The following is a 25,645-nucleotide window of genomic DNA, read 5'->3' on the forward strand; positions in this document are numbered from 1 at the left end:
TTGATTATATCCTCAAAAAAACTTCAGTAGATGCCTTAAACGTGATTTCTTTTTATAAACCCATGCTGATTGTGTTTAATCCCATTAATGCTTTGCAATTGTATTGCCATTATGACTTTTATATTAGACTCAAGCATTCTCCGCACTACTGATGCTAATACTACCCAACTTATTTTTCTATCATGGTTAAGTCACTGCTCCTGTTGTATTTTTGTGATAGAAATGAATAATTGTAATTTACATAAACATTTAAAAAAATATTAAGCTCTGCCGATCCACAGCAACCCTTTTAATAACACTTCCCAATCCACTATGGCCAACTTGTGCCTGACACCCTCCTGACTCCTTTGATTCAGATTCAGAACCTGAGTTTGAGAATCAACTTCCTCACTCTCCCCCTTAAGGAACCATTTTACAATTTATTGATACTCTTCCCCAATACACCTGACTTAACAAAATTGTTATAAATCCTTTCTCATTGCACTATACCCAGTCTACCATAACTTGCTGTCTAGTCGGCTCCTTAAATGTACTGACATTTTAAAAAACATGTAAACATTCCAGAAAGTCCTCCTCTACAGTATTAACCTTTGGCTGCCACATTCCTGATGAAGGGCTTATACCTGAAACGTCGACTCTCTTGCTCCTCGGATATTCCTGATCTTTTCCATGTCCACACTTTTAGACTCTGACTCTCCAGCATCTGCAGTCCTCACTTTCTCCCTTGTCCATTCGAAATGTAAATTAAAGTCACATGCACTAGTGCCCTCAGGTTTCCTGTTTACTACCTTCTGTTTTATCTCTGCTACTGTTTGGGAGGCAAAAGAGAGCTCCGATTAACATTTCCTGCCCTCAGTGTTCCTTAGCTCCATCTATGTAGTTATACAACAGAATATTTTCAGCCATTATCCATGGTCACGACTGCATTGATTTACTTTCTTACTGACAATGCGACCCCAACTCTTTTCCTACTTGTCTGTCATCCCTAGATATTAAATAACCACAGAGATTCAGTCACCCTGCAGCCATGACCTTGTATTTACAACTACATTACAACTGCTGCGACACTGCTGCTCCTTTAATAAGGTGATGTTGTCCTTGGTCTTTTCTTCGGAGGGGTCAGAAAGGCAGAGGTTCCAATATGTCTGGAAAAATCGACTTGAAAAAGTTTTAGAGTGTTTTTTAAACCATTTCTCCAATGAAAGGGGAGTGGCCAGTTCTCCCATTCAGGGTTTGGTTTGCATTTAGCAGTCTGGCTGCTTTTGTTTGCAGCAGCTGCTGGTCAGGTTTTAGCTGGGAACCCTGAGAGGCTGCTGGGGACCCAAGGAAACAGCTCCATGCTGATCCTCTCTCTCTCTCTCTGGAAGAACCTGGGTTTGATTTTCCCCATTTTTGCCAAGAGGCTGTTAATGGGGATGTTGCAAGTATTTGGAACAGCAGCATTAAGTTGCAATGGAGTTGACTGCCTTTCCAAATAGATTAAGTTATTCTAAATTCAGTTCTCTTTTGTTTGTGTTTCATTCAGTAGTATGTGAAGGATTTCTGTTTTGTTTAAAACTGAGTGCTTGGGCCAGCTGCGCCCATTCTGGCATATCTGCCACAAACCTGTTTAAAATAACTAGAAATGTTAGGGTTTGGGTTACTTTCTTGAAATGTTTGAAGGGGTAAGGCCTGGTCCATTATACCATGTACAGGTAAATCTATTTACACTGTTAATGCATCCAGACTCTTTAGAATACTTTTTGACTGAGACATAATGACATGAGGTTTGTCTTGTTAACCTTGTTAGTCAACTTGATTTTAGTATATACTATATCTCCACTTCTGCTTCTTACTATCCTGCCTTTTGTTTATTTCCTCCATCCGATATCTGTTGGTATGAACGGGTTGGACCGAAGGGTCTGTTTCCATGCTGTGCATCTCTATGACTCTGTCTCCCTGCTTGGGTTTCCATCCCCCTGCTATTCTTGTTTTAAATCGTCATGACAACATTATCAGACAGGACCCCACACCCACTGCCCTGATATAACCGATCCTGCTTATACTTATTGCATCTTCCCCAGAAATGGTCCCAGCATCCCAGAAATCTGAATCCCTCCAACCTACACAACCTTTTCAGTCACATATATTCATCTGAGATGTCCTTTCATTTATACACTTGCCACCATGGGGCATTATTATTCATCTTGAGTTTACTATCTTTGACATCCTAACTTTTAAATTTATTTTGTAACTCCTTTAATCAGCTGGAAGTAATTCAAGCCTTTTTGAGTTATGTTGCTGGTATATATGTCCCATAATCACTGGATTTTATATAGGTACAGCAGGAGGCCATTCAGCCCCTTGAGCCTACTCTACCATTCAATAAGATCATGGCTGATCTGTGGCCAAACTCCATTTATCTGCCTTGGGCTTTATCCCATGTTAGACAAAATGCAAACATTTTTATCACAGATTTAAATTGCATAATTGAATTAGTATTGGCCACTATTTGAGGAACAGAGTTCCAAATATCACTGACTTGTTGCATGTTGAAGTGTTTTCTAGCATCGCTCCTGAATGGCTCGGCCCTATTTCTGAGATTGTGTGGGTGTGTGAGAGAGGGTGTGTGTGTGTGTGTGTGTGTGAGAGAGAGAGAGGGTGCGTGTGTGTGAGAGAGAGAGTGTGTGTGTATGAGAGAGGTCTAGAATCTTCAACCAGTGGAAATAGTTTATCTTTATCTACCCTGATGTTGCCTGATAATATCCTGAAAACCTCAATTAGATCATGTCTTTAAATTAAAAAATGCTAAAGAACATAGGCTAAATTGTCAAATCTCTCCACATAGCTTTATCCCTGCTGAAACATTTTGAATTGTGTCACAGGTCATCTATCTCCTAATTTGACCAGTGAGCATGACGTCGGTGGTGGGCAAGTTTAGGTTAGATTACATTACTTACAGTGAGGAAACAGGCCCTTCGGCCCAACAGGTCCACACCGACACGCACCCACCCAGACCCATTCCCCTACACCTAACACTACGGGCAATTTAGCATAGCCAATTCACCTAACCTGCACATTTTTTTGGACTGTGGGAGGAAACCGGAGCACCCGGAGGAAGCCCACGCAGACACGGGGAGAATGTGCAAACTCCACACAATCAATCGCCTGAGGTGGGAATTGAACCCGGGTCTCTGGCGCTGTGAGGCAGCAGTGCTAACCACTGTGCCACCCAAAGTTGTTGGAGGGAATCCTGAGGGACGGGATGTACATGTATTTGGAAAGGCAAGGACTGATTAGGGATATCCAACATGGCTTTGAGCGTGGGAAATCATGTCTCACAAAATTGATTTCAGTTTTTTGAAGAAGTAACAAAGCAGATTGATGAGGACAGAGCAGTAGATGTGACCTTATATGGACTTCAGTAAGGCATTCGACAATATTCCCCATGGGAGACTGGTTAGCAAGGTTAGATCTCATGGAATATAGGGAGAACGAGCCATTTGGATACAAAACTGGCTCAATGGTAGAAGACAGAGGGCACTGGTAGAGGGTTGTTTTTCAGATTGGAGTCCTGCGACCAGTCGAGTGCCGCAAGATTTGGTGCTGGGTCCACTACATTTCACCATTTACATAAATGATTTGGCTGTTAGCATAAGAAGTACAGTTAGTAAGTTTGCAGATGATACCAAAATTGGAGGTGTAATGGACAGTGAAGATGGTTACCTCAGATTACAATGGGATCTTGATCAGATGTGCCAATGGGCTGAGAAGTGGCAGATGGAGTTTAATTGAAATAAATGCGAGGTGCTGCAAATCTGGAAAAGCAAATCTTAGCAGGACTTATACACTTAATGGTAAGGTCCTAGGGAGTGTTGCTGAACAAAGAGACCTTGGAGTGTAGGTTCATAACTCCTTGAAAGTAGAGTTGCAAGTAGATATGATAGCTAAGAAGGTGTTTGATATGCTTTCCTTTATTGGTCAGAGTATTGAGTAGAGGAGTTGGGAGGTCATGTTGTGGCTGTACAGGACATTGGTTAGGCCACTGTAGTAATATTACGTGCAATTCTGGTCTTCTTATTGGAAAGATGTTGTGAAACTTGAAAGGGTTCAGAAACGATTTACAAAGATGTTGCCAGGGTTGTAGGATTTGATTTACAGGGAGAGGCTGAACAGGCTGGGGCTGTTTTCCCTGGAGCATAGGAGGCTGAGAGGTGACCTTATAGAGGTTTATAAAATCATGAGGGGCATGGATAGGATAAATAGACAAAGTCTTTTCCAGAGGTTGGGGGAGTCCAGAACTCAAGGGCATAGGTTTAGGGTGAGAGGGGAAAGATATAAAAGAGACCTTTTCACACAGCATCTGGATGGGTATATGAAAAGGAAGGGTTTGGAGGGATATGGGCCGAGTGCTGGCAGCTGGGACTAGATTGGGTTGGGATATCTGGTCGGCATGGACAAGTTGACCGAAGAGTCTGTTTCCATGCTGCACATCTCTCTGACTCTAAATGAGGGAGTTTTCTGCACATTCAGGTGGAATATCATTGTCCTTACTTTACTTGCCATCAAGCTTTCACACACCTGATCACTTGTCTCTCTCAAGCAAATCTCTTGAAAGGAACGTTTCTGCTTGATAGCAAATTGTGATTTTGAAACTCTCCCACTGCATGGATTAACCAATTTTTGACTTTAAGGATAATAAGTCTCATCAGCAATTTGGTTACCACCACTTTTTACTATGTCACGTTCATGAGAATGGGCTAATAATCAATTGTTCCTTGTCAATTGATTAACTCTGTTGGTTATGTCACAAAGCTGTTTTTTTTTAAGGATGCCATGCCCTTGGTTTTCCTCAGAGGGGCTGTAACTCAGCTCCCGGCTCCTAGGTGGTTACTTTGGTACAGAGATGAAAAAGCATTTTCAGAGGCCTTTTGATTATATGTAAACAGATGAGACTTCAGGCCAAAGTGGTCATGTTTTAGAAGAGATCTGTATAAGTCAAGCGGGTATGGCCAGCTCTCTAGGTGAATAGTTCAGTTCAGAACTAGGGGGAGTTCAGCTGTGCTCTGTGTAGGAACAGACTGCTAGTCTCTCTCTCCTTCTCCCGTCAGCTTTTGTTTCATTTTTTTGCTGTGTGGAAGTGGTTTGCTAATTGGAATTATTGTGTATCTGTGGAACAGCATAATTAAGTCTAGTTTGGATACATTGAGATCTGCAAGGGTTGTTTATTCTGTTCTTTGTGTTTCATTGTAATTTTGTGAATACATTTTTGTCTGTTTTAAAACCTGGTAGTCAACTGAGCTAACTTACTCTGGGGAATTTTCATTGTATACTTAATGAAACAAATTGTAAAGTTATGGTCTGGGCTTCCTACTTTAGTTATGAGTGGTCTGGCCTTGTCCTTAACAGTTAGTTGATTTAAAACTGTGAAGCAGGTTATAGGTTATAAAGCAGATATCACAACAGAGCAACTATTGTGCGTGTGTGTGCAGCTTGTAATCCGAGACCAGAATCATTAGCAGCAGACTGACAACATTGTGTACAGATGGGGTCCTTAAAGGCAAGATACATTGACAAGTTTACCATGTAATTTTCTCCCTGTGGGATATGAGAGACATATTAAACTTTATGCTGATGTGTAAATTATCATCTGTTTCCTTTTCAGTTACACAGCTGTTCACCGCCATGAAAATGTTAGAAACTGACTTCAAGATGGATCTAGCCCAATTGCAACACAACGGTGAGTGGGTGTGACTGATCATCATGTCTCCACAATGTAGAGAGTTCCCAATTTGTCAGAGGATCCAGTCATTCTCTCGACACTCACTTTGAGACTGGGCTGAAACCTTTCGAGTCAGGAGGGTTGCAGTTCCACCTGTTGATAGTGTAGAGGAGGATGGCCCTGTTTGTGTGACAGTTATTGGAGTAAGCATATGTGTTATGACCTGGGTTTAGTTTGTGTCAGGAACTAAAGTCTAACAGTTAATCAGTACAGTTATAGTGCTGTGTAATTAATCATTCCAGTCTGACTCTGGACAGTAAAATTTGTGACAAATGAAGCTGTTATATCCAAACCACTTTGTCCTCTTGAAAAACAAAATCAAAACTTGATGGGAAAACTCAACACGTCTGGCAGCATGTGTGGAGAGAAAGCAGGGTTAATATTTTCATTCCAGTGACCCTTCTTCAGAACAATGTTTCTGCGTTTTTAGGTCCTGGTTACAGTTTGTTGAGTTGCTTGGAGTGAATTAGAAACCTCCCAGACTCTGCCTCAGCTGGACAGGAGAGCAGGGCCTTTGAAATTTCCATGCTCTGCCTTGTGGTGTGATGTCAGTCCTTAATCCCTCCAATGTAGACCCACCGTGTCCCATCACCTCACCTCTGTTCTGTCTCACTACCTCACTGAGTGACATTACTGCCTCTCTCCTGCACCCTCAGCGCTTATAGAATACAGGCAGAGGATCCTAATGTTGTAGCTTCCCTGGGACAGATGGATTGAATTGAAGAAAACAAATTGTACAGCACATGTCTTCAGTGCTTGCAGTTGTTATATTGTCAGTTCCTGCAGCCTTTGCTGCACTGAGTGCTCTCAGCTGTCTCTCAAAATCACATGGAGTGAATCGGATTAGGTGAAGATGGACCTGTGTGAGGCTGGGCCTGTTGGGATATCACCCATTCGGTTTATCAGGGTGAAGATTGTTGTGAAATCCTCAGTCCTGCATTTTGAATTCACATTTTATGTATTTGGACTGCTCCAATATTTCGGATTGGCATGTTCATCAGAATGGGCTAATAATGAATTGTTACGTGTCAATTGATTAACTCTGTTGGTTAGTTTATTTAAAACAGTAAAGCAGGTTATAAGTTATAACGCAGACATCACAACAGAGCAACTATATTGTGTGTGTGTGTGTGCAGCTTGTAAACCCAGAGCAGAATCACTAGCAGCAGACTAACAACATTGTGTACACATGGGGTCATTAAAGGCAAGATACACAGGCATGTTTACTATGTAATTTTCTCCCTTTGGGATTTGAGAAACATACACTATTAAACATTATGCTGATATGTGAATTATCATGTTTCCTTTTCAGTTACACAGCTGTCCAGTGACATGAAAATGTTAGAAACTGACTTCAAGATGGATCTAGCCCAAATGCAAAATAGCGGTGAGTGGTCTTGACTGATCACCCCATGTCTCCAATTCAAAGAGTTCACCAAATTCTCAGAGGGTCTGATTATTCTCTCGACACTCACTCTGAGGCTGGGCTGAATCATAGAGTCATAGAGACGTACACCATGGAAACAGACGCTTCGGTCCAACTTGTCCATGCCGACCAGATATCCCAACCCAATCTAGTCCCACCTGCCAGCACACGGCCCATATCCCTCCAAACCCTTCCTATTCATATATCCATCCAAATGCCTCTTAAATGTTGCAATTTTACCAGCCTTCATCACATCCTCTGGCAGCTCAGTCCATACACGTACTACTCTCTGCGTGAAAACGTTGCCCCTTAGGTCTCTTTTATACCTTTCCCCTCTCACGCTAAACCTATGCCCTCTATTTCTGGACTCCCGACTTTGTTTGTTTATCCTATCCATGCCCCTCATAATTTTGTAAACCTCTATAAGGTCACCCCTCAGCCTCCGACGCTCCAGGGTCGGCCCTTGTTACGTGTCCGACGCTTGTTCAGCCTCACCCTATAGCTCAAATCCTCCAACCCTGGCAGCATCCTTGTAAATCTTTTCTGAACCCTTTCAAGTTTCACAACATCTTTCCGATAGGAAGGAGACCAGAGTTTCACGCAATATTCCAACAGTGACCTAATCAATGTCCTGTACAGCCGCAACATGACCTCCCAACTCCTGTACTCAATACTCTGACCAATAAAGGAAAGCATACCAAACGCCTTCTTCAATCTCCTACCTACCTGCGACTCCACTTTCAAGGAGCTATGAACCTGCACTCCAACGTCTCTTTGTTCAGCAACACTCCCTAGGACCTTACCATTAAGTGTATACGTCCTGCTAAGATTTGCTTTCCCAAAATGCAGCATCTCGCATTTATCTGAATTAAACTCCATCTGCCACTTCTCAGCCCATTGGCCCAGCTGATCAAGATCCTGTTGTAATCTGAGGTAACCTTCTTCACTGTCCACTACACCTCCAATTTTGGTGTCATATTCAAACTTAATAACTGTACCTCTTATGCTCTTATCCAAATCATTTATGTAAATGACAAAAAGTAGAGGACCCAGCACCGATCCTTGTGGCACTCCACTGGTCACAGTCCTCCAGTCTGAAAAACAACTATCCACAACCACCCTCTGTCTTCTACCTTTGAGCCACTTCTGTATCCAAATGGCTAGTGCTCCCTGTATTCCATGAAACCTAACCTTGCTAATCAGTCTCCCATGGGGAACCTTGTTGAACGCCTTACTGAAGTCCATATAGATCACATCTACTGCTCTGCCCTCATCAATCTTCTTTGTTACTTCTTCAAAAAACTCAATCAAGTTTGTGAGACATGATTTCCCACACACAAAGCCATGTTGACTATCCCGAATCAGTCCTTGCCTTTCCAAATACATGTACATCCTGTCCCTCAGGATTCCCTCCAACAACTTGCCCACCACCGAGGTCAGGCTCACCGGTCTATAGTTCCCTGGCTTGTCTTTACCGCCCTTCTTAAACAGTGGCACCACGTTTGCCAACCTGCAGTCTTCTGGCACCTCACCTGTGACTATCAATGATAAAAATATCTCAGCAAGAGGCTCAGCAATCACTTCTCTAGCTTCCCACAGAGTTCTCGGGTACACCTGATCAGGTCCTGGGGATTTATCCACCTTTAACCGTTTCAAGACATCCAGCACTTCCTCCTATGTAATCTGGACATTTTGCAAGATGTCACCATCTATTTCCCTACAGTCTGTATCTTCCATATCCTTTTCCACAGTAAATACTGATGCAAAATATTCATTTAGGATCTCCCCCATTTTATGTGGCTCCACACAAAGGCCGCCTTGCTGATCTTTGAGGGGCCCTATCCTCTCCCTAGTTACCCATTTAGTCTTTAATATATTTGTAAAAACCCTTTGGATTCTCCTTAATTCAATTTGCCAAAGCTATCTCATGTCCCCGGTTTGCCCTCCTGATTTCCCTCTTAAGTATACTCCTACTTTCTTTATACTCTTCTAAGGATTCACTCGTTCTATCCTGTCTATACCTGACATATGCTTCCTTCTTTTTCTTAACCAAACCCTCAATTCCTTTTGATTCTGGTGTTCTTGTGTGGTTCCATTGGGAATTCTCAGACATTGATCCCCAGATAAAGGAACAATGGGATACATCCTTACCTGGTTGATTTGATCAGGGGATTGATGGTGAATGGAGTTTGGCTGCTCCAATGAGAAACTGCTGCAGCAATGTGCTGGGGTGGAGACATCATTAAATGTCAAAGTTAGTGGATGGAGGGAAAGCATTTGTGATTGACTGTTGGGAAATGTGAGCCAATCGAATGCTTGTGTTTGGAGGATAGTGGGTGTGATGTGGTTCTGGTGGAACAATTAATTTATCCCGACTTGTCTTTCTGTAACATTGCTCATGGTAAATTAGATTAAAGCTACAGTGCTTTTACTGTCAACAGGAACATTCTGAGCTGCAGAAAGCAATCACACTGGTAAAGGATGCAGACAGGACAGGAATACTTATGATCTAAGTCAGAAAAGAAAAATCTGCATAAAGCGACTGTCTTTCTCTCTGTTCCTATTCCAACTCCTTGTAGTGTGATGTACATGATCAGAACACAGACATATTTACATTTTTCTATTAAAATCTGAAAATGTTATCAGAATTACCATTCTGTTTTGAAAGTAAATCTGCAGGACGCTGATGATGTCCTTTTGGAGCAAGATCATTGTGTGCTCTAAACTGTTGTTGTTGCTCTTTCAGTTACAGGATTGTCTGAGAAGAAAAACAGATCACTTGATAAACTCCGAGGTAACGTTTATCAACTGGAGAAATGTCTGTTTAAAAGTCAAAACTATTGGGACGGTTGCCCAGGTGGATTGGAAATACTGTCCAGGTCAAGATTCCAGCTCCTCCAGTTTTATATGCCTGATGAGGGGAACCATCTTCTGGGAGGCTACGCTATCAAGCCTGTGTATTATTTTCAGGATCTCTACAGGGCCACTGCTCAGATTTCTGTTCTCTGAAAGAAGCGGCCCCGATAGAAAGACTCTCTCACCTTCTGTATTGTCCCCATGAATGTTTGACACATATTCTCCAGTGCCTCTGCATCGTTTATATAAAATGGGGTCAGAGCTGTTCATCGGTTTTGGACGGGAAATTGCCTTGGAGAATTTAAATGAGGTGTCCTGGCCTCATTCTGAGCTTCCATTTGGAGATTTTCTCAGAACTTGTGCCCTGACAGATCCAAACACAGCTTCAGTTATTTATTTAAGGTTAGATCTGACTAATTAGAGGGTTAGCCATGTTTGAAGGGTTAAATGATGAGGACAAGCTGTTACCAGAGGAAACTAAACTTGGTTCATCAGTGTGCTGCTCGAGGCAGCAGGAACCCTTTAGCACCTCCCCAGGCTGGCTCACTCCCACACACTGTGTCAATGATCTCTGATGTGGATCAATGAGGTCTTCAGTTATAAAACCAGGTGAAATGCTGCTTTGGACTTTGGTATTAGGATAAGATTTAGCTGAAAGAAAGCTGCAGGATCCTACTCAGCTCTATTTTACATTTAATTTCTGATCAACTGGATTTAAAGTGTTCACTCATCAACAGAACTGACCAACCAGTCGGATAATTCAGGTCAATTAGTCATGTGAGAATTTCTACTGCAGTCCTCAACATTAACCTCGGTCTTCACAAAAGCTCATGGCCCCACTGGCCTAATGGAGAGTAAGATTAGGGTCAGTCAAGGACAGAAGTGGAGTCCGAAGAGATAGGGGAAGCACTGAAAGAATGTTTTTCATCAGTATTCACTCAGGAAGAAGACAATGTTGTCGAGTAGAAGACTGAGATACAGGCTATTCGATTAGATGGGATTGAGGTTCACAAGGAGAAGGTGTTAGTAATGTTGGAATGTGTGAAAATAGATAAGTCCCTGAGGCCGGATGAGATTGATCCTAGCATTCTCTGGGAAGCTAGGGACAAGATTGCAGAGCCTTTGGCTTTGATCTTTATGTCGTCATTGTCTACAGGAATAGTGCCAGAAGACTGGAGGATAGCAAATGTTGTCTCCTTGTTCAAGAAGGGGAGTAGAGACAACCCTGGTAATTATAGACCAGTGATCCTTATTTTGGTTGTGGTGAAGTGTTGGAAATGATCATAAGAGATAGGATTTATAATCACCTAGAAATGAATAAACTGATTAGGAATAGTCAACATGGTTTTGTGAAGGGTAGGTCGTACCTCACAAACCTTATTGAGTTCTTTGAGAAGGTGACAAAACAGGTGGATAAAGGTAAAGCTTTTGATGTGGTATATATGGATTCCGGAAAGCATTTGATAAAGTTCCCCGCAATATTGCACAAAATACGGAGGCATGGGATTGAGGGTGATTTACGGGTTGGATCAAAGATTGGCGACCTGAAAAAAGACAGAGGGTGGTGGTTGATGGGAATATTCATCCTGGACTTCATCCTGAACTCCAGTTACCAGTGGTGTACCACAAGGATCTGTTTTGGGGCCACTGCTGTTTGTCATTTTTATAAATGACCTGGGTGTGGGCGAAAAAGCATGGGTTAGTAAATTTGCGGATTACACTGAAGTCAGTGGAGTTGTGGATAGTGTGGAAGGATGTTGCAGGTTACACAGGGACATATAAAAACTGCAGAGCTGGGCTGAAAGGTGGCAAATCGAGTTTAATGTGGAAAAGTGTGAGGTGATTCACTTTGGAAGGAGTAACAAGAATACAGAGTACTGGGCTAATGGTAAGATTGTTGGTAGTGTGGATGAGCAGAGAGATCTCAGTGTCCATGTGCACAGATCCCTGAAAGTTGCCACACAGGTTGATAGGGTTGTTAAGAAGGCATACAGTGTGTTAGGTTTTATTGGTAGACAGATTGAGTTTTGGAGCCATGAGGTCATGTTGCAGCTGTACAAAACTCTGATGCAGCCGCACTTGGAGTATTGCATACAGTTCTGGTCGCCGCATTATAGAAAGGATGTGGAAGCATTGGAAAAAGTGCAGAGGAGATTTATCAGGATGTTGCCTGGTATGGAAGGAAGGTCTAATGAGGAAATGCCGATGGATTTGAGGCTGATTTCATTCAAGAGAGGAAAGTTAAGAGGTGACTTAATAGAGACATACAAGATGATCAGAGAATTAGACAGGGTGGACAGTGGGAGCCTTTTTCCTCAGATGGTGATGGCTAGCATGCGGGGATATAGCTTTAAATTAAAGGGTGATAGATATAGGACAGATGTCAGAGGTAGATTCTTTACTCAGAGGGTAGTAAGGGCATTGAATGTTCTGCCTGAAACAGTAGTAGACTTGCTACCTTTAAGGGCATTTAAATGGTCATTGGATAAACATACGGGTGACAATGAAATAGTGTAGGTTAGATTGGTATCACAGGTCGGCACAACATCGATGGCTGAAGGGCCTGTACTGCTCTGTAATGTTCTATGTTCTATGGGCTATGTTCTATGGTTTTTGGTCAAGGGGGCAAGAGTATCTTCCAGTGTCACACACACCATTCAACTTTCAATGAAACACGTTCCCTCGACATTGAATAGTACTGGGAGGAAAGGCTGAAGGTACCAGTACACAGAGTGTAACCTGCTGTGGAGAACCAATCAGCAGTCCAGTTGGTGAATGAATTTGAAAGTTGCCAAAATTGTGCTGTAACAGGTGAGGAAACTATTGACAGGTGAGGAAACCAAACAGGTGACAGATTCTGTTCAAATTCATCTTCCCCCAGCATTACAGACTTATCTCTCACTGTGACATGGGTGAGAGTGAACATTGTTCAGTTCTGAAGAAATCAAACTCTCATTAACACATTGAGAATACCCTCTATTGTGGAGTCTGGCACTGTCACCGGACTGAATGGCCAGGAGCAGCCTAGGTGGCAAAAACTGGGCATCTGCAACGTGCTGTGGGCCACCAACAGGAGCAGAATTATAGACTTCCACAGTCTGACAATACATGGCCCACAAACAACCCTTCTCATCCATCTTCATGAAATTAAACTGGGTAAAGCAAAACTAGAAACATCAATCGAATGACTGAGCTTGTTATTTAGTTGATTCCCCAAAAACATCCAGAATAAAACACATAATTGATACTTACCAAAGGGGAGCTCACAATTTTACATGGGTCATCGGTGATTATTAGATCATTGCTTTTCGATCTCTCAAATCTCCTTTATCATTCCTCTGCAGCCTCCCCTCACCATGCTTCATGACACCAACCTTACCCAAAGCCCCTTTCTCTCACATTTTTTATCCTGCTAACCATTTCCTCTCTTCTGTAAATCCCTCCCTGACTGCCTCTCCCTCTGGCTGTTTCTGATTAACCTCTACAAAGTTGGCCAATCCTGGTGATTCCTGGGACTGGCAAGTTGCCTCTGGGATTGGGACCTACAGGTCTTTAGTTACAAATCATTGGGTTGGCTGGACTCATTTCCCAGCCTCAGTGTGTGCTGCAAAGTGACTGGGTCTGGTTCAGCTGAGATTCAAACATCATACCCTTAGATAGTGAGTCTCAGTGTCGAACGTTCCTTTGGGCAAGGCACTGTTTGGTGTGTAACCAGTAATATTACAATACTGATAAAATCTCAGTGAGCAAGGAGATTGATGAGGTACTGCAGTGTCCCTGTTAGCTCAAACATTTATTTCCATGTCCTCGCAGAACTATCTGGGGAGTGTCCTGAAGACTGGAGGCGATTTCAACAAAACTGTTATTACTTCTCATCAGAAAGCAAGACTTGGACAGAGGCCCAGAGAGCCTGTGCATCACTGGATGCCAATCTTGTTGTCATTAACAAGCCGGAGGAACAGGTAAGAGATTCAAACAATTTCAAACCCATCAACCTCTGGTCATTTCTCAGTGACCTCAGGAACAATATTGACTAGAAATTCACGGAGGCAGAATATAAGCAGCAAGATTCGACAAGATCAGCCGAAGCCTGCCTTGCTATTCAATATGATCATGGACAGTCATCTGCATTCCTTTCAGGTCTCACTCACTACCCAGTATGCCTTGATTCCCTGAGAGATCATAAATCTGTCAATCTCAGTCTGCAATCCACACCCTCTGGTGTGGACTACAATCCTCTGACTGAAGAAATTTCTCATCTCAGTCCTAAATGATTGATCCCTAACCTACAGACTGTACCCTAATGTTCTCTACTGCTCAGCCATGGGAAAACAACATTAGTATTGACACTGTCATTTTCACTTCACAGCTCCCATGTGAATGGTTCCTACATCGTGGAGCTTTGGTAATTTTAGGTGCAGTTGCACCTGCAGTGTTTATTTTTATCCAGACAGCTAGCAAATACCTCAAACTTGCTGGTAAAAATCAAGAGATGCGAGGGCTCCAGTGATACATACTGGATCTCAACACCAGTTTGGCTCACAGTCACATCCTCCTGTTGCTCACCACTGACCAACTCTTGAAGTCCTACTTAACCTAAGCAAGGTGTCCAGGGAACAAAGTGTACAGGTAACGTTTCACCTTCAATATCTTCAGCTCAGTCTCCAACTTGAATAAAGTGGCAATTACCCATCAATGAAACGGTTGTCTTGTCTGGGATCATGATGCTGTCCAGAAACTCCAACATACTGCAGTTACAGTTTTTAAATTACTCCCATACCCATATGATCACATTTATTTGTTTGTAACATTAGTGAGATAATACTTTAGTAAAGAAATAGCAAGTTACTTAGCTTAGAGATTGAAGAAAACTCTCACCAGATTTTTGAAGTGAACCAACCCACAGCATTAAATTCCCAACATAGTGGCCTGTGAAGCACACAGTCCCCCAATCAAAACCAAAGGCTGTTATGTCCTTGTTCTGGTGCTGACACCTGTTCTTCAACTCAAAATGCTGTTAAAAACAAACATCCCATTCTTTCCCTCGATCTTTAAATACTATATTCCAGTTAAAGTGCTTTTCTAATTACTTATCAATTTATGATGTAATCCCAGAACTGTCACAAGTCTTGAGGTTTAAACCAAAATCCTTTTCCTGTGGCTTTAAGTTAAAACATTATACCTCATCCCCGAGGGAATTCCCATTGCTCAGGCTGCTACTATGTCTGTATGAGGCAATAACACAACCAGCAAGAATTAACTTGCCATCATCCTCATCTGCTTGCCACAGATGCATGCATTCATGTCAATATCAATCAGAGCGAGTCTTTGTGGAGACAAATTTCGATTTTAGCGTTATGATAATGCCAAGGATGTGTACACATTAAGATAATGTGTATCATGTTGTGTGGCATGATGACCATGCTGAATGGAATAGATTGTGAATAAATCTGGAAACATATAACTGGGCATCCATGAGGCACTGTGTACCATCTGGAACAGCAGCAGAATCATACCCTAGCACAATCTGCAAAATCATGGCTCGGCAGAGCCCCCACATTTCCTGAAGAAGGGCTTATGCCCGAAACGTCGATTCTCCTGTTCCTTGGATGCTGCCTGACCTGCTGCGCTTTTCCAGCAACACATTTTCACCCCACATAACATTACCATCAAGCCAGGAGACCAACCCTGGCTCAATGGAGGGCATACTTAAGTAGCCATAGGCATACCGAAATAAATGTGATGTCAATCTGGTGAAGCTACTAAACAAGACCACATGCGTGCCAAACAGCAAGTGACAGACAGAGCTAAGTGAGCTCACAACCAACAGATCAGAATTAAGCTCTGTGGTCCTGCCACATCCAATCATCAATAGTAGTGGACAATTAAAGGAGGCTCCACAATTACCCCTATCCTTTTGATGGAAGAGCCCTACACATCAGTACAAAGGATAAAGCTGAAGCATTTGGAGCAATCTTCAGCCAGCTGTGCAGAGTAGATGATCCACCTTGGTGTCCTCCAATGGTCCCCAGCATCACAGATATATCTTCAGCTAATCTGATTCACTCCCCATGATATCCAGAAACAATTGGAGCCATTGGATATTGCAGAGGCTATGGTTCTTGACAGCATTTTGGCAAAAGTACTAAAGGTCTCGGGTCGAGAGACCACTCCCCTAGATAAGCTGTCCCAGTCGAGCTACAACACTGGCATCTACCCTATAATGTGGAAACTGCCCAGATATATTCTATAGACAAGAAGGAGGAAAATCCACTTGCCAATTACTGTATCAGCAATCTCCTCTTGATCATCAGTAAAGTGAGGGAACATGTCAAGCATAAACTCCTCAGCAATAACCTGCTCACTGATGTCCAGTCTGCGTTCCACAGGTCACTCAAATCCCAAGCCAATCACAGCCTTAGCTTAAACATGGACAAAAGAACTGAATTCCAGAGGTGAGGTGAGAGTTACAGTCCCTAACATCAAGGTCATATTTGACCAAGTGTGGCATCAAGGAGCCCGAGCATAACAGGAGCAATTGGGAATCAGGGAGAAAGCTCACAGCTGGTTGGAGTCATATCTGGCACATAGGAAGATGATTGTGGTTATTGAAGGTCAGTCATCTCAGCTCCAGGACATGTCTGCAGGAGTTGCTCAGGGTAGTGTCTTAGGCCAAAGCACCTTCAGCTGTTTCATCAATGGCCTTCTCTCCATTATAAGATCAGAAATGTGGATGTTCACCGATGATTGCACAAGGTACTGATTCCTCAGATACTAAAACAGTCATCAATTCAACAAGACCTGGACAATATCCAGGTTTGGGCTGAAATGTGGCAGTGATATTCATCTTACACAAGTTCAATGCAATGACCATTTCCTACAAGAAAGAATCTAAATGTCAGCCCTTGTCATTCAATGACACCATCATTAATTAATCCCCCACTATGAACATCATGTGGGTTACCATTGACAGATGCTCAACTGAACTAGCCATATAAATACAGTAGCTACAATAGAAGGTTAGCGTCTAGGAATCAGATACAGAAGGAAAGTCCAGCAGACAGGAAACATATGATATTGTTGCAATCACTAGGAAGTGCTTGAAGGAAGGGCAGGCCTGACAGCTCAACATCTACGGCGGCGGCGGCGGGGGGAAATGGCAGCAGGGAGGGATGTACGAGAGGTGGGGACATTGCATTATGGACAAAGAAAGCCATCACTGCAGTAATGAGAAAGTTCGTCTTAGAAAGATCTTCAAATAAGGCTACTGGGTAGAAATCAGAAAGAAAACAGGTGACTACCTTGCTGGGATTATACTACAGGCCTCCCAACATTCAAAAAGAGATAGAGGAGCAGATAAAAAGGCAAATCACAGAGACATGTGAGAGAAACAGGATTTTAGTAGTATGAACTTTAAACTTTTTCTTATTCAGCAATTTTGGCATTGCTGGCTGGGCCAGCATTTATTGCTCTACCCTAGTTGTCCTTGGGAAGGTACCTTCTTGAACCACTGCAGACTATGTGCTGTGGTCTGACCAGTTTCATTTCTGTATTGAGACATTATAGCGATTGATTCAACTGATTAGCTTGCTCAGTCATTTCAGAGTGCAGTTAACAAACAACCCAACTGATGTGGATCACGAGTTACATGAAGGCCTGACCAGGTGAGGAAGGCAGATTTCCTTCTGTGAAGGACATTATTGGACCAAATAGACTTTTCTGAGAATCAGCAATAATTTCATGGTAAACGGTAGATTCTTAATTTCAGATGTGCTAACATTAGCTGGAATCGCCTTAGAGTGAAAGGATTACACAGGGTGGAATTTTTAAAGTCCATCCAAGAAACCTTTTTGTGCCAGAACATAGATGGTTATGCTAGAGAAGGGAAAGTGCCCAAATAATCATAGAGAATGAAGCCAGTCAAGTGGTTAAAGTTTCAATGGACAAACATTTTGGGGATCGGGACCATAACTCAATAAGGTTAAAAGGTGTTATGGAAAAGGATAAGGATAATGCACCAGTTAAGTGTCTAAATTAGTTAGGAAGGCCAACTTCAGTGTCTCTCAATAGGATCAGGCAAACATAAACTGGGATGACCTACTTGCAAGTCAGTCTACATTTGGAAAGTGGGAGCCATTTAAAAGGAGTGCAGTGAGAATACAGGACAACCGTGTTCCTCTAAGAATGAAAGGCAAGGGCAGCAAGCCAAGAGAAGCCTAGCTATTGAGTATTTGGCAAAGAAAAAGAAGGATGCATATGTCAGGTACAGCACACGGAAAACAGTGGAGGCATTTCAAATGTATGGAGACTGTAGGAGGTTGTTAAAAAAAGAGTCAAGATGGCAAATGGGGGGGATATGAAGGCGTAGAAATGTACCTTACCTTTAAGAGAGTGAAGGACTTCACAAGCACACAGAGTGCTGGAGAATTTACAATATAACATTTGGTCCAGAAGCTAACACTGGCTGAGTTACTACGTGACACAAACAAATTTGAATTCAGCTAATCAGTTTAAATTATACCCCAAAGTACCAACTTCCAATCAAGTTTAAATTGAGTATATTGACAATTTTAAAAACCAATGACACAATCCGATGCTTTGGGGTATAAGACTGGGAACAAATGAACAGTTGAGGGGAGAACTGCCAAGCCACCAGCATGTACAGTCTGCCCGAAACACAGCTCTCTCAAAGGTACCGTTATCTATCAATGACCTGTGGAACAGAAATCATAAGAAGAAGAAAATCTACAGAGGAAGTTACAAAGGGAAGATTTGACAGCTGGCTGGTTTTGAAATTTGAATTTTTGGTAAATCTTACTAAGGGGTTTATTGGACTAGTATTATAGAAGGGAAAGTAAAAGATAGGTTAGAGGAGGGGAATTGTAAATAGTTGTGAGTTAATTATTCTCTATTATACTTTAAGAAATAAAGTTGTTAATTTTTATTTTAAATAGGTCTTGGCCTCTCGAATTTTCATAGGTTACTGCATGGGATAAATCTTTTCTGTGTTGTTGGTTAAAATTAAGCAGGAGGGTTTACCCTGTGTTGTAACAGTGGAGCCACAAAATATCTTTCGCAGGTAGAACTAAAGAAAACCCCAATGCATATTCTAAGTATATTAAGAGCAAGAGGATTCCCAAGGAAACCTATTAGAATCACAGAATCTCCAAAGCCCGGAAAGAGGCGTTTTGGCACAAAGGGTCTGCACTGATTTCGCTGAACAACACCCCACCCAATCCCGGACGCAGCCCCCCCACCTAACCCCAGACCCAGTCCGCCCACCCAATCCCACACCCAGCCCCCCAACCAAACCCAGACCCAGCACCCCCACCCAATCCCAGACCCAGCCCACCACCATATCCCAGACCTAACTCCCGACCCAATCCCAGACTCAGACCCCCACCCTATCCCAGACCCAGCCACCACACCCTATCCCAGACCCAGCCCCCCTCACTCTATCCCAGACCCAGCCCCCCTCACCCTATCCCAGACCCAGCCACCACACCCTATCCCAGACCCAGCCACCACACCCTATCCCAGACCCAGCCACCACACCCTATCTCAGACACAGCCCTCCACCCTATCCAAGACTCAGCCCCCACAAAATCCCTGACCCAGCTCCCCCACCCAATCCCAGATGCATTGCCCCCAACCCTATCCCAAACTCAGACCCCAACCCAAACACAGACCCATTCCCCCACCCTATCTCAGACCCAGATCCCCACCCAATCCCAGATACAACAGCCCACACTCTCCCAGACTCAGACTCACATAGCTAATCCATTTAGCTTATACAGTGCTTGACACTATGGACAATTTAGCAGGCACAATCTACCCAAACCACACATCTTTGGACTGTGGCAGGTAACCAGTGGACAGTGAGGAAGTTTATCAGAAATTGCAGCAGGACTTGATCAACTGGAGAAGTGGGTGAGATGGCAAATGAAGTTTAATATAGATAAGTGTAAGGTCTTGCATTTTGCAAAGTCAAAGTTTCATGGTAGTGGTAGGGCCTTAAGGAGTGCAGTGGAACAGAGGAACCTTGGAGTTCCAGTGCATGGTTCTCTGAAAGTGGAGTCACAGGTAGGCAGGATAATGAACAAGGCTTTCGGTCCACTGGCCTTCATCAGTCAAGGCAGTGAGTATAGCAGTTGGGAAGTTAGAATGTAGAATATAGAATATAGAATAGTACATCGCAGACCAGGCCGTTTGGCCCAAATTGTTGAGCCAACATGTGGAACCAATCTGTAGCCCATCAAACCTTCACTATTCTATTTTCATCTATATGTTTATCCAACGACCATTTAAATGCCCTTAAAGTTGGCAAGTCTACTGCTGCTGCAGGCAGGGAGTCCCACACTGATACTACTCTGATTAAAGAAACTATCTCTGACATCTATCACCCCTCAATTTAAAGGTATGTTACCTCATGCTTGCCATCATTATCTGAGGAAAAGGGCTCTCACTGTCCACCATATCTAACCCTCTGATTATCTTATATGTCTCAATTAAGTCACCTCTCAACCTTCTTCTATCTAATGAAAACAGCCTAAATTGCCTCAGCTTTCCCTCATAAGACCTTCCTTCCATACCAGGCAACATCCTAGTAAATCTCCTCTGAACCCTTTCCAAAACTTCCACAATATTCCTATAATGCGGTGACCAGAAATGTGCATAATACCCCTACTGCGGCTTCACCTGAGTTTTGTACGTTGGTGATCTTTGTGGTAGACCACTAGTAACTGAACTCCAGGATGACCATTTCCCACCACCCTCTGTCTTCTTTCTGCTAGCCAACTTCTGATCCAAACTGCGAAATCACACTCAATCCCATGCCTCCATATTTTCTGCAATAGCCTACCATTAGGAATCTTATCAAATGCCATTCTGAGATCCATATACACCAAATCCACTGCTTTACCTTCATCCATTTGTTTGGTCACCTTCTCAAAGAACTCAATAGGGTTTGTGAGGCACAATCTACTCTTCACAAAACCGTGTTGACTATCCCTAATCAACTTATTCCTTTCGCCATGATTATAAATCCTATCTGTTATAACCCTTTCCAACACTTTACCCTCGACTGAAGTAAGGCTCACTGGCCTATTTTGAAACACTCACAAGAGTGCCTTTTTCGAGACTTCATGTCACCTGTCGATGTTTTGGACTCTCTGGCATCACCACAGGCCAAGGGCTGGGGTGGTACTGGTGTTATGTGAGGCTTGGATTAGGTGGTCTTCCATCAGTCTGGTATCAGACTGATCGTGGTGTTGGTGGACCGGCGCGCAAATTTTCTATTTTACTTTTTTGGTGGGGGTTGGCTGATCCTAGTCTCCAGCCAGAGCCAGTTAATGGTAGCTTGCTCACTTATCACTGAAGAGTTGTAATACTTCGAATGTCAGTGATAATGAGAGTCTGGATGTCTTTGGGCAAATGTTTTGAATCTTTCAATGCCAAAGAATTTCATGAAGCTGTTATTCAGGTCCAGCCGCTTGCCTAATGTGCCCATCACAAAGCCAAAGTATTGGGTTCAGAGCCTCCCATCAATTCCATTATCTTGGCGTGAAGGTGTTTATATTTCTCACTTTTCTCATGCCATGCCATTTCTAACGCTTTGCTGACATTTTCGTACCGCACTATGACATCGAATACCGCGATCATTTGATCTTTCTTAAACATGTGATTGGGTTTCCATAGTGACCAGTCTTTTGCAAATAACCTGGGTTCAACATATGATGTCCAGCTGTACTTACTGACATGCTTCTGCAGCTGGTCTGTGATCTTATTACGGCGTGTTATCTGAGTATTTTTGACAAATAGGCAGCATCCTGAGATGTGTGAGATGATCTCGATTGCCATCTCACACCTTCAGCAAGTTTTGTTTCTATTTGGTCTTCCCCTTGATAGAGTGGCTCTTGTCAGATATAGATTTCTCTGCAAGAGCAGGCTGTTTTATAAACCGTGAGGATTTCTGTTGGGTTGTTGATTTCAGCTAAGAGTCAGTGATCCTGTCATCTCTGAAATACTGAATGTCTGCCCCTTGACATTCCAGCTTTTGCCACTTTTCAAATTCCCACTCTCTCCACACTGCCTATCTGTTGGGCGGTTTTTGTCGCCCAGCGTTCATCTCTTGGAATGCTGGCGTAATGGTCTGGATGTGAGTCATCGGATCCATTTCCCCTTCGCTGCCGTTTTGGCTGCTAGGTAGGAAATCTTCAATTTCTTTCAGGACTTTGAGCTTGCGCTGTCCCACAACAGTGCCTTTGTTGCATTCTCCTCTATACTGAAAGGAGGCCTGAATGATCAAATCTCTGGATATCTCCAGTGCCTCGCGTTTGTGGACAATTGCGGATGAAATTTGCACCTCCAGTTTTGCGATGCCTCAACTGCTGTTCCTGTTGCTGGCATACAGGACTCCATCAGCGCTATGAGGTGGAAGGTGGAGGAATTCTTTTGTGGCGTTGCAGATGATCTAGTCCAGTTTTATAAGTGTGCATTGAGATGCTTCGGATAGGATCAAATGGTAATACAATCTGGAGATGACATGAGTTTTTAGGATCTCCAACCATCGCCTTGGTTGGAGAGATGCTGCCTGTATTCCTTTAACCCAGGTCTTAAGCCTCTCCTCCCATTCTCCTTCTGACACACTTGGCCACAGATCGATATGGGCACCCAGGTATTTCTCTGTATCGCCTGGGGGTATATAAGCTATAGGTTTGTTGTATAGCTTCCAGTTATCAAAGTAGTTGTATAGGAAGGTCTTCCTCTTAAACGTAAAGTGGAAGCCCTTCGTCTTCACAATGTTAATGTTGAGACCCATCTGGTCACAATATGACTGGAGCAGCTTCAGATTCCTTGTCATACCGGTGTGAGAGTCACTCAGAAGGACTATGTCATCCGTGAAGGCCAAAGCTGAACAGTTGACTCTTCTGTCGCCCAGGGGCATGGCGACCCCTGAGTTGGCCCACTCCAGACAAGATACCAGAGCGATGTTAAATAACATTGGTGAGAGTAGGTCACCCTTTTTTATGCCCCTCACACTGTTTATTGGGGTGGTACAGTTACCGTTCCCTTCCACCATGGTTGTGTTGCCAGTGTGGAGATCCTTGATCAGACCTACAAAGACTTTGGGAAGTTGTGCTCTTTGTAAAGATTTCTGTAGTAGCTTGTGCTCAACCGAATTGAATACTTTCGCCAGATCAACAAAGACAACTGCGAAGTCCTTGCGGTTATGCTTTGCTCCCTTAATGATGTTCTTGAGGATGACAGTGTTTTCATTGCATCTGGGAATGGCTGCTAAAAACCCCTTTTGCCTAGTGTTAAATTTGACTGTTTCACTGAGGAATTTTGCCATTATTTTCATGAACAATCATTGCAGCATCGGACCAACAGTTATCAGCCGCCAATTGTCGATGTTTTTAGGCGGTCCTTAACCTTGCACTTAGGAATCAAGACTGTTCAACTCTCTTTCAGTGATTCAGGTATCATGCTGGATTTGAGCCATAGGGAGAAGAGTCGGGGTAGACGAGTATCCTCCTCCTTGTGGATTGATTGTATATCACTCAGTTTCAGGCCGTTTGGTCCAGTGGCACTGTGCTCGTCTAACCCCTTGATGGCTGCCTCAACCTCTTCTATCTCTATGGGTTTCATCAAGGATCTGTCATCTACGTTCCCGGTAAATGGGGCGTACTTTCTGATATTTGATTTATTGTTTGGTATTGACAGTTTCACACGGAAACATGCTTCCAGTTCGTCTTTAGAGCCCCCATGATCTCATGAGCTAGCTGGCACCAGTTGATTTTGTAGAACTGCTGTGTCACTCTAAACAGCACTCTACATGCTGCCCATCTTTTCTTTGCCCTGGTACTGTTACCGATTTTTGTGTATTTTTCAGCCTGGCCTTTTTGAGGCTTATTACATTTATTTCTGTCTCGCTCTATTCATTAGTAGATCAGTAATACATATCTATCAGTCCAACCGCTGGGGCAAGAGTGTCCGGGTCATTCCTCACACTCAAGAGCTCCTCAGCTTGTGTTAGCTGGTCATCTATGTCTCATGCTTAGGGATTGAGGCCGGTGTTCTGCAGCTGGGTCTTTGGTACGGGTTTGCATCATTAGAATTATTCTGGACACTCTCTGCTCCTATTCGTGCGAGTCATTAGTTATGCTCGACTCGTTTGGGGTTTAGACCTCCGTCAAGGTGTTTGCAAGGTTCTGCATTTGTCTGAGATTTGATTGGGTGTTTCTGTTTTAAGGACGTTGGTGATCGATTTATTAATCAATTTGCATCCTGCAAATCTCATATCTAATTCCCTCAGGAGTGCCACCTCCTCCTGTGACCATACACGATCACTTCTGCCTGGTTTGCCTTTGATCTTGAGTGCAGTTTTGAGCATTTACATTACCAGGGTTGCCTCCACTCCCCTTCTTGAACAAGGGAACAACATTTGCTATCCTCCAGTCTTCTAGCACTATAGCTGTAGACAATGATGACATAAAGATCAAAGCAAGGAGAAAGTGAGGACTGCAGATGCTGGAGATCAGAGCTGAAAATGTGTTGCTGGAAAAGCGCAGCAGGTCAGGCAACATCCAAGGAACAGGAGAATCGACGTTTCGGGCATAAGCCCTGAAGAAGGGCCTTGGATGCTGCCTGACCTGCTGCGCTTTTCCAGCAACACATTTTCAGCTCTGATAAAGATCAAAGCCAAAGGCTTGCAATCACATGCCTGCTTTCCTAAAAAATCCTATATATAATCAAATAAATCCCATCCATCCCAGAGGACTTATCTATTTTTACACTTTCCAGAATTACTAATACCTCCTTGTGAACCCCAATCCCATTAGTCTCGTAGCCTGTATCTCAGTAGTCTCCTCGACAACATTGTCTTCTTCCAGTGTGAAGACTGATGAAAAATATTCATTTAGCACTTCCCCTATCTCCTTTAACTCCACGCACAATTTCCCACTATCATCCTGGATTGTCCGTAGCCTTATTCTAGTTATTATTTTGTTCCTGATATACCTATAGAAAGTTTAGGGTTTCCCTTGATCCTATCTCTCTTTAGGTCTTTCCTGGCTAACTTGTAACTCTCAAGTGCCTGAACTGAGCCTTCATGTCTCATCCTAACATAAGCCTTCATCGTCCTCCTCTTGACAAGAGATTCAACTCCTTTAGTAAACCACAGCTCCCTCGCTCGACCACTTCCTCTCTGCCTGCAAGGTACATACTTATCAAGGACATGCATTAGCTGTTCCTTGAATAAGCTCCACATTTCAATTGTGCCTATCCCCTGCAGTTTTCTTTCCCATCCTTTGCATCCTAAATCTTGCCTAATTGCAACATAATTGCCTTTCCCCCATCTATAACGCTTGCTCTGTGGTATATAAATATCCTTTTCCATCACTAAGGTGAACATAATCAAATTGTGGTCACTATTACCAATGTGCTCTCCTACCTCTAAATCTAACACCTGGCCGGGTTCATTACCCAGTACCAAATCCAATGTAGCCTCGTCCCTTGTTGGCCTGTCTACATACTGTCGAGAGTGTGTTGCTGGAAAAGCACAGCAGGTCAGGCAGCATCTGAGGAGCAGGAGAATCGAC

The 25,645-nt window shown here is 43.1% G+C and overlaps 1 protein-coding gene across 2 annotated transcripts in view; it reads left to right on the top strand.

Moving 5' to 3' along the window:
• Positions 1–25,645, top strand: part of LOC122552440 (CD209 antigen-like protein C) — a 69,355-nt gene that overhangs the window by 33,838 nt on the left and 9,872 nt on the right. Inside the window, exons 3-6 of one of the 2 annotated variants that reach the window (XM_043695170.2) lie at positions 5,645–5,719; positions 7,074–7,148; positions 9,934–9,981; positions 13,857–14,005. In XM_043695170.2, coding sequence (XP_043551105.2) covers positions 5,645–5,719; positions 7,074–7,148; positions 9,934–9,981; positions 13,857–14,005 — 347 coding nt within the window. The remainder of the gene's footprint in view (positions 1–5,644; positions 5,720–7,073; positions 7,149–9,933; positions 9,982–13,856; positions 14,006–25,645) is intronic. The other variant, XM_087983134.1, reaches the window with a different exon arrangement.

This window comes from Chiloscyllium plagiosum, unplaced genomic scaffold (assembly GCF_037043375.1).
Source record: "Chiloscyllium plagiosum isolate Xiang-an unplaced genomic scaffold, Cpla_swu_hap1 HiC_scaffold_45, whole genome shotgun sequence".
Taxonomy (NCBI): Eukaryota; Metazoa; Chordata; class Chondrichthyes; order Orectolobiformes; family Hemiscylliidae; genus Chiloscyllium; species Chiloscyllium plagiosum.